This window comes from Myxocyprinus asiaticus, chromosome 13, assembly GCF_019703515.2.
Source record: "Myxocyprinus asiaticus isolate MX2 ecotype Aquarium Trade chromosome 13, UBuf_Myxa_2, whole genome shotgun sequence".
NCBI lineage: Eukaryota > Metazoa > Chordata > Actinopteri > Cypriniformes > Catostomidae > Myxocyprinus > Myxocyprinus asiaticus.
The window spans coordinates 48,940,103-48,950,102 of NC_059356.1; the positions used below are offsets into that span (position 1 = coordinate 48,940,103).

At 39.3% G+C, this 10,000-nt stretch overlaps 2 protein-coding genes across 45 annotated transcripts in view; one reads left to right on the top strand and one right to left on the bottom strand.

Moving 5' to 3' along the window:
* Positions 1–7,406, top strand: part of LOC127449920 (thioredoxin, mitochondrial-like) — a 7,518-nt gene extending 112 nt beyond the window's left edge. The window contains exons 2-5 of one of the 44 annotated variants that reach the window (XR_007898857.1): positions 2,482–4,354; positions 4,500–4,567; positions 4,708–5,116; positions 6,259–7,406. Coding sequence is in view for 1 of the 44 variants with exons in the window: in XM_051713549.1 (XP_051569509.1) it covers positions 2,482–2,735; positions 4,993–5,116; positions 6,259–6,375 (495 nt within the window). In the remaining 43 variants the exon portion in view is untranslated. Of the gene's footprint in view, positions 1–2,481; positions 5,117–6,258 lie in introns of all 44 variants that reach the window. The other 43 variants (XR_007898862.1, XR_007898861.1, XR_007898865.1 and 40 more) reach the window with 43 other exon arrangements.
* Positions 1–10,000, bottom strand: part of LOC127449901 (von Willebrand factor A domain-containing protein 7-like) — a 230,368-nt gene that overhangs the window by 16,823 nt on the left and 203,545 nt on the right. The window lies entirely within an intron of this gene.

The window sequence follows — 10,000 nt, forward strand, 5'->3', positions numbered from 1 at the left end:
CATGTAAAACATGACTGAAGCATAATTAATCAAATGTGATTTTACATATGCGTTTATAAACTCACAAGACTTCTTACAAACACACACGTGACACAAAACAAGCTCAAAGTCACATGGAGGTTAAAACCACAGATTTGAGAAGAAAATCAGTTTAACACATTAAACAATCACAAATATAAACACATGATGAGTACATAGAGTCATGAGATCAGCTGTCAGACTGCCATGAGTGTGTTACCGTAAATAGTGTTTCATAACAACATCTTTATTATCATTGTGCACATTTCACATGATTATTTTATGTTTCTGTAAAGTGTGCTGTAGAGACTGTTTACACAAATAACATGATTTGTATCTTCAGTAAGCACACAAAGGTCTGAGACTATTAGTGTAAATGCGTCTATATTAATACAACATTTTATTATCAGCAGCATATTAATTTGAGTGAAAAGTTAAATTGGAAAAATTAACATGATTGTGAGAATGTTCATATGATCATCAAATATTGATTACATTTGATTAATGACCTAGAAATAATGCAGAATTATCCATATTTCTCAATTTTATTTTGTTACAGGTTTTTTGTGTTTTAAATTCTTTTAAATCCTAAAATGCTTTGATTATTTTCAGGTTTAAGTGTAAAAAATTAAAGAAAAAATTGCAAGTTTTCAGTTTAGTCTCAGACTTTTGGACCCCAATGTACAATCCCAATTAAAAAAAACTTGGGACATATGAAAAATGCTAATAAAAACAAAAAGGAGTGATTTGTAAGTTATATTCACCCTTTGCTATATTGAAAGCACTACAACTACACATTATATGATGTTTTACCTTGTGAATTTCATTGTTGTTTGATAATGTACAGTCATTTCAAATCAGATGATTGTAACACACTCCAAAAGAGTTGGGACAGTCGAGTGTTTACCACTGTGAAACATCAAGTTTAGAAAGTGGAATTTCCCCCCATTCATCCATTACGCAGGTCTTCAGCTGCACAATTGTACGAGGTCTTCATTGCCATCTAATGCGCTTCATAATGCACCACACATTCTCAACTGGAGATGGTCAGGACTGCGGGCAGGCCAATCTAGCACCCGCACTCTCCGCTTACACAGCCAGGCACTAGAAATCCGGGCAGTATGTGGTTTCAAGTTGTCCTGCTGGAAAATGCAGGGATGTCCCTGGAAAAGACGGTGCGTGATGGCAGTATATGTTGCTCCAAAATTTTTACATGTCTGTCTGTATTCATGGTGCCCTCACAGATGTGCGAGTTACCCATGCCATGAGCACTGACACACCCCTGGCCCATACAGACACTGGCTTTTGGACCTGACGCTGATAACAGCTTGGATGGTCCTTTTCCTCTTTAGCCCGGATAACATGACGGCTGTGTTTTTCAAAAACTATTTGAAATGTGGACCTCATCGGACCAAAAAACATGGTTTCACTGTTCTACTTTCCATCTAAGATGAGACCGAGCCCAGAGAATTCGGCAGCGCTTCTGGACAGTGTTGATGTATGGCTTCTCCTTTACATAGTAAAGTCTTAACTTGCATCTGTGGATGCAGCGGCGAGTGGTGTTGCCTAACAAAGGTTTACTAAAGTAATCCCAAGCCCATGTTCATGATATCCATTACAGATAGTCCCAACTTTTTTTAAATTGGGGTTGTGTATGAATGTATAATGAAAACTGTATATTTTAGATGCTGTAACCATTTCTTTAAGTTTTTCCACCTGTTTTAATCTTCTCTTTGGATTTTTGTGGATCACCAAATAGTCTTGCTGTGTGATTGGGTATTTTAAACCTATAAATATTCAATTCAGTCTCTCATTTAATATCACTTTATATGAATTATAAACATGTCTAAATGAGTATAAGTGTAGCACGTCAAACTGTTGTCATGTAGTTGTATTCTTGCGATTCACGCTGTTGTTATTCTAGTATTATTAGCACTAGAGTAAATCCATTCTTTATTTTTAGAAAGGACAGTTTTTAAAAATGAGTAAAGTGAGGGCCTGGGTAGCTCAGCGAGTATTGACGCTGACTATCACCCCTGGAGTCATGAGTTTGAATCCAGGGCGTGCTGAGTGACTCCAGCCAGGTCAGATTGGCCCAGTTGCTAGGGAGGGTAGAGTCACATGGGGTAACCTCCTCGTGGTCGTGATTAGTGGTTCTTGCTCTCAGTGGGGCGTGTGGTAAGTTGTGCGTGGATCGTGGAGAGTAGCATGAGCCTCCACATGCTGTGAGTCTCCGCGGTGTCATGCACAACGAGTCACGTGATAAGATGCGCGGATTGACGGTCTCAGAAGCGGAGGCAACTGAGACTTGTCCTCCGCCACCTGGATTGAGGTGAGTAACCGCACCACCACGAGGACCTACTAAGTAGTGGGAATTGGGCATTCCAAATTGGGAGAAAAAAATGAGTAAAGTGAGTATTGCCTTTACATTTAGTGACTAATGAGGTCTCTCTGTTGTCTCAGATGGCTTCCAGACTTCTTGTGCAGAGAGTTTGTTGTGTATTAGTGCGAGATCTCTGTCGTCGGCCCATCTCAGTCACATGTTCTTCATCATACTCCTCCTCTCTGACCACGTCTGCTGCCGCGCAGCCGTTTCTCTCTCGCGCGCTCCCACGCAGCTCTTGCAGGAGTGTGTCGTTTAATGTGCAGGACCACGACGACTTCACCGAGAGAGTCATCAACAGCCAGCTGCCCGTGCTCATAGACTTCCATGCACAGTACGTATTAAACATCATCACACACACTAACTATCAGTGTTCGTTCACAGTCATTTTTATGCGTTTTTGTTTTCATATGCTGTTTGTTCATTGCTTCAGTCTGTTGTGTTTGTTTGTAAATATGTTATACACTTCCACTACAGTTTTCTCGTATCCCAGATTAATATGCAGTCAATAATAAGTGATGCATGTGTAATTGCAGTGCATTTCAAATAAAAATGTAACACTGGTTCACTGTCAAAACATTGCGCTGTTTGTTTGATCGGCCTGTCCAGCCCGACACCGTAACATTGACTCGATCAAAGGTGTGAGTTTGTGGACAGGTATCTCTTTGGACAACCAATGGCGGACGGGGGACTTTCCTGCAATGTGTTTGAAGTGTATTTGGTGCAGAAATGACACACTTGAGCTTTAAATGAAGTACATTTCTTGGACGTCATCCTGCTAAGAAAGCCTGCAGTTACTACAAATAAAATGTGATTGTTTGTTTGTTTAATTTGTTTGTGTTATAGGTGGTGTGTGTTTGTTTGTGTTATAGGTGGCGTGTGTATGTTTATTTGTTTGTGTTATAGGTGGCGTGTGTTTGTTTATTTGTTTGTGTTATAGGTGGTGTGTGTTTGTTTATTTGTTTGTGTTATAGGTGGCGTGTGTTTGTTTATTTGTGTTATAGGTGATGTGTGTTTGTTTATTTGTGTTATAGGTGATGTGTGTTTGTTTATTTGTGTTATAGGTGATGTGTGTTTGTTTGTTTGTGTTATAGGTGGTGTGTATTTGTTTGTTTGTGTTATAGGTGGTGTGTGTTTGTTTGTTTGTGTTATAGGTGGTGTGTGTTTGTTTATTTGTTTGTGTTATAGGTGGTGTGTGTTTGTTTATTTGTTTGTGTTATAGGTGGCGTGTGTTTGTTTATTTGTGTTATAGGTGATGTGTGTTTGTTTGTTTGTGTTATAGGTGATGTGTGTTTGTTTGTTTGTGTTATAGGTGGTGTGTATTTGTTTGTTTGTGTTATAGGTGGTGTGTGTTTGTTTGTGTTATAGGTGATGTGTGTTTGTTTGTGTTATAGGTGGTGTGTGTTTGTTTATTTGTTTGTGTTATAGGTGGCATGTGTTTGTTTGTTTGTTTGTGTTATAGGTGGTGTGTGTTTGTTTGTTTGTGTTATAGGTGGCATGTGTTTGTTTGTGTTATAGGTGGTGTGTGTTTGTTTGTTTGTGTTATAGGTGGCGTGTGTTTGTTTGTTTGTGTTATAGGTGGCGTGTGTTTGTTTGTTTGTTTGTGTTATAGGTGGCGTGTGTTTGTTTATTTGTTTGTGTTATAGGTGGCGTGTGTTTGTTTGTTTGTTTGTGTTATAGGTGGCGTGTGTTTGTTTGTTTGTTTGTGTTATAGGTGGCGTGTGTTTGTTTGTTTGTGTTATAGGTGGTGTGTGTTTATTTGTTTGTTTAGTTAGTTTTATTGTTTGTTTGTGTTATAGGTGGTGTGTGTTTATTTGTTTGTGTTATTGGCAGTGTTTGTTTGTTTAGTTTGTTTTATTGTTTGTTTGTGTTATAGGTGGTGTGTGTTTATTTGTTTGTGTTATTGGCAGTGTTTGTTTGTTTAGTTTGTTTTATTGTTTGTTTGTGTTATAGGTGGCGTGTGTTTTATTGTTTGTTTGTGTTATAGGTGGTGTGTGTTTATTTGTTTGTGTTATTGGCAGTGTTTGTTTGTTTAGTTTGTTTTATTGTTTGTTTGTGTTATAGGTGGCGTGTGTTTTATTGTTTGTTTGTGTTATAGGTGGCGTGTGTTTTATTGTTTGTTTGTGTTATAGGTGGCGTGTGTTTTATTGTTTGTTTGTGTTATAGGTGGTGTGTGTTTGTTTGTGTTATTGGCAGTGTTTGTTTGTTTAGTTTGTTTTATTGTTTGTTTGTGTTATAGGTGGTGTGTTTGTGTTATTGACAGTGTTTGTTTGTTTAATTTGTTTTATTGTTTGTTTGTGTTATAGGTGGTGTGTGTTTATTTGTTTGTGTTATTGGCAGTGTTTGTTTGTTTAGTTTGTTTTATTGTTTGTTTGTGTTATAGGTGGCGTGTGTTTTATTGTTTGTTTGTGTTATAGGTGGCGTGTGTTTTATTGTTTGTTTGTGTTATAGGTGGTGTGTGTTTGTTTGTGTTATTGGCAGTGTTTGTTTGTTTAGTTTGTTTTATTGTTTGTTTGTGTTATAGGTGGTGTGTTTGTGTTATTGACAGTGTTTGTTTGTTTAATTTGTTTTATTGTTTGTTTGTGTTATAGGTGGTGTGGTCCCTGTAAAATTCTCGGTCCACGGCTGGAGAAAGCCATTGCCAAACAGAAGGGTCGAGTCGCCATGGCCAAAGTTGACATTGATGAGCACACAGATCTGGCCATTGAGTACGGGGTACGAGACACAGCACTGCTGCTCACAACAGACACAAAGGACCTGTAAAATGCCCAACAATCAATCTTACCACTGTAGGGCTGGGCGATATATCGAATATTAATGATATAATTGAGATAATTTTGCACGCAATAGCATAAATATCGTGATGATTTTAATGTGTTTTCATTTGGCCATTAAGTTTCATAAAGAGCGCATCAGTAGACTAATTTCACGATCCATCAGGGCTGCACGATAAAATAAAATAACATCAAAATGGCATGTTGGTTATATGTGATTATTAAAGACAGATAAACACGGTCTGTGTGTGATTCACAACAAACCAGTGATGTGCTGATCTGTGTGCGCACACGTATCATGGCGGCACTCTCAGATCAGTTCACGTGCATCGTGAAATCGCAGTAATGCAGGTTCAAGCATTCACGTAATTCCAAACATTAGTAACCGCTACAACTTATTATACAAATCTACAAACACGGTACAGAATAGGAGACGATTACAGCATTTCAGGAAATGCAGAACACTGTAAACTGTCAAATAAACATTGCCTTTTCTGTGTTGAAATTAAAGCTATACAGAAATATATTACTTTTGTATAACGCAAATCTAATAATCAGAATAATGATGATAATTCAGCATTATATTCTACTAATAAACCTGACGTGTCCCACAGTAATAATATGTTCAACTGGGGTTTCAGAAATAAGTCAGTGAAGCAGCTTTGCACAGTAAAAGCATTTAAAGGTAAATAATGCTTTTTATAAAGCTACTATCTATCATTGTGTATGAAATATAAATATAAAGTGCATATCGATGAAAATGATTGAATTTCATTCTCCCTAACTATTAGATGTTGTATTTAATGTCTTTAAAATATTGAATCAACTTAGCCACAAATGGCTGTTTGGATGAAATGATGATAAAACAACAACAACAACAACAAACAAACAAACACTTTTGAGCCATTTTAGAGCAAATACATAATTATTGAGATATATATCGAATATTGTCAATAGGCTGAAAAATATCAAGATATAATTTTTTAAGACATATCGCCCATCTCTGTCCCACTGTTTCATTAATAACCGGTGTTTTGAGTTTAATAATGGTAGATGCTGCTTTATCATTTAATTACTTTCTAGGTGTCGGCTGTTCCCACGGTGATAGCAATGCGAGACGGTGATGTCATCGACCAGTTTGTGGGCATCAAAGATGAAGACCAGCTGGATTCTTTTGTGCAGAAGATAATTGGACAGTGAAGCTGTCAGTCACTTGTTAAAGCCCGCCTCCCATTGGACACAAGCTCCGTTACATTACACACACACACACACACATCTGTATCCTGGAATTTCTTTGCTTCTGCGCTGCTTTCATTGTGTTTTCATAAACTGTGTGTGTGTGTGTGTGTGTGTGTGTGTGGTCATTCACTTCAGTTGTTTATTGGACTGTCTGTTAAGTGTTTGGGACAGAGTTTACTGCAGTAGAAATGTAGTAAAGTGTACTTGGACGTCCTGTAGCTGCTGTACTTTTGCATTGGAGCAGAACTGAATGATCTTTCAGCTGGTAACAGTGTGTGACGCCGCTTCTACAGCTCATCTGACCACAAGAGGGCGGCCTTCCTCTCGCGCCCGAGGCCACCGTTATTATGGGTGAATCTCACAAAAACATGTCTAGGTTATAATTCATCTCAAAATGAAAATAAATATTTTGCTTCAAGAAAATAAAGTCTAATTTTAGGACCCTTTTAAGATTTGTATCTGCATTGTGACATTATTTTCATGGCAATTAAGCACATTTAAACCTCAAATTCATATTACTGTAATACAAACAAAACAGTATGCTGTTTAAAAATGTTAAGTGTTTATACATCATGGTAGTATTTAATTTACGCTGATTTAAATGTTAAAATTTAGAAATGAGAAATCACCATTTAGAATGAAATTGTCGGGACGCATTACAGTAATGACAGTTTGGGGATAAAATGTCACTATGATAAATTATGCCACAATGCAACTTAAATAGGCTGAATTTTTCATGAGCAAAATTGCTTTTCTTTACTCTTTTGATTTCGGGCTGAAATATGAGTTTTCATGAGTTTCTCAGTAAATTTACACCTGAATGCCTACTAATGTGAATGTGTTTGAATTACACAAGTGTGTTTTTTTAGTCTGTTTCTCATTCTGTTTGGATCTGACTGTGAATTTAAAGCAGAGCGCATGGACAGCTCATATAAACTGTAATACGACCAACTCAAGTGAAATTATAAATAAAGCAAGTATTCAATATTTAACGTAGAGGCTGTTAGCTGTGTCTGGTGCTCTGGGATTATATACATTATATAGGAATTCAAAGGTCTGACATTAATATTTCGATATTCCTGAATTAACATGACTAAACAGGAACTGAAAGTCCCTCCACACATAGTAAGAATTGTTCACGTTCTTTCACATGCTGTAATAGATTTATTACTGAAACCATCATGATAAACAGCAAAAGTGAATCAGTTACATCTGACTGGACAAGCAGGGTTCAAAGAGTGCTACTTTTACATCTATTTAGGCCAAATTAAATACTACCATGATGTATAAAGACTTTACAATTTCAATAACATATCAGTGTATTGTTTTACATATCAGTGCATTACAGTAATATGAATTTGAGGTAAATTATCCTATAGTTGTCTGCATATTAAGCAGGGATAGGAGAACATAGTGTAACACAGAAAAGTTACATACACTACATTGCCAAAAGTATTCGCTCATCTGCCTTTAGACGCATATGAACTTAAGTGACATCCCATTCTTAATCCATAGGGTTTAATATGACGTCGGCCCACCCTTTGCAGCTATAACAGCTTCAACTCTTCTGGGAAGGCTTTCCACAAGATTTAGGAGTGTGTTTATGGGAATTTTTGACCATTCTTCCAGAAGCGCATTTGTGAGGTCAGACACTGATGTTGGACGAGAAGGCCTGGCTCGCAGTCTTCGCTCTAATTCATCCCAAAGGTGCTCTATCGGGTTGAGGTCAGGACTCTGTGCAGGCCAGTCAAGTTCTTCCACACCAAACTCGCTCATCCATGTCTTTATGGACCTTGCTTTGTGCACTGGTGCGCAGTCATGTTGGAACAGGAAGGGGCCATCCCCAAACTGTTCCCACAAAGTTGGGAGCATGGAATTGTCCAAAATCTCTTGGTATGCTGAAGCATTCAGTGTTCCTTTCACTGGAACTAAGGGGCCAAGACCAGCTCCTGAAAAACAACCCCACACCATAATCCCTCCTCCACCAAACTTCACAGTTGGCACAATGCAGTCAGACAAGTACCGTTCTCCTGGCAACCACCAAACCCAGACTCGTCCATCAGATTGCCAGATGGAGAAGCGTGATTCGTCACTCCAGAGAACGCGTCTCCACTGCTCTAGAGTCCAGTGGCGGCGTGCTTTACACCACTGCATCCGACGCTTTGCATTGCACTTGGTGATGTATGGCTTGGATGCAGCTGCTCGGCCATGGAAACCCATTCCATGAAGCTCTCTACGCACTGTTCTTGAGCTAATCTGAAGGCCACATGAACTTTGGAGGTCTGTAGCGATTGACTCTGCAGAAAGTTGGCGACCTCTGCGCACTATGCGCCTCAGCATCCGCTGACCCCGCTCTGTCATTTTACGTGGCCTACCACTCCGTGGCTGAGTTGCTGTCATTCCCAATCGCTTCCACTTTGTTATAATACCACTGACAGTTGACTGTGGAATATTTAGTAGTGAGGAAATTTCACAACTGGACTTGTTGCACAGGTGGCATCCTATCACAGTACCACGCTGGAATTCACTGAGCTCCTGAGAGCGGCCCATTCTTTCACAAATGTTTGTAGAAGCAGTCTGCATGCCTAGGTGCTTCATTTTACACACCTGTGCCCATGGAAGTGATTGGAACACCTGAATTCAATTATTTGGATGGGTGAGCGAACACTTTTGGCAATATAGTGTACTTTAAGGATTACTCGAAAACTAAGTACTGTCTTTCTGTGGCGCTTTGAAAATTGCTGTTTGTTTTGAGCGACCTGCTTAGAGATAGCCCCGCCCCCAACTCAAGCCATTGGTTGAGTAGCGTTGTGGGGGCGGGACTATCTCTTAGTTTGACCAACGGCAGACGGGGGGGCGTATTCAGAAAGCTGCATTGAAAACATTGTTTAAATTTGATAAAATCAAAAGCTTTTTAATGACTGCTGCAGGGGCTAAAGGCCCCTATCAAACACTTTGTTTTTATTTATTTATTTATTTATTTTTTGGAATGCCCAGTTCCCAATGCGCTCTAAGTCCTTGTGGTGGCGTAGTGACTCGCCTCAATCCGGGTGGCGGAGGACGAATCTCAGTTGCCTCCACGTCTGAGACCGTCAATCTGTGCATTTTATCACGTGGCTTGTTGAGCGTTACCATGGAGACATAGTGCGTGTGGAGGCCCACGCCATCCACCGCAGCATCCACGCACAACTCACCACGCGCCCCACCAAGACCGAACCACATTATAGCGACCACGAGGAGGTTACCCCATGTGACTCTACCCTCTCTAGCAACCAGGCCAATTTGGTTGCTTAGGAGACGTGGCTGGAGTCACTCAGCACGCACTGGATTCGAACTCGCAAACTCTAGGGGTGGTAGCCAGCGTCTTTTATCACTGAGCTATCCAGGCCCCACACTTTGTTTTTCTTAAGTGGAGCGAAGAGATTTGATATGAAGATTGTTCAAAGCAGTGGTGTGGCCAGGCCCACCCAGAATATTAGAGATTATTCTTTGACTTCAAATATATATGTATAAAATAGTTTAAAAAATGCATAAATTCTGATTTCTGAAAGAACTGTTCGAATGTGGCGCTTCTCTGAAAATTGGT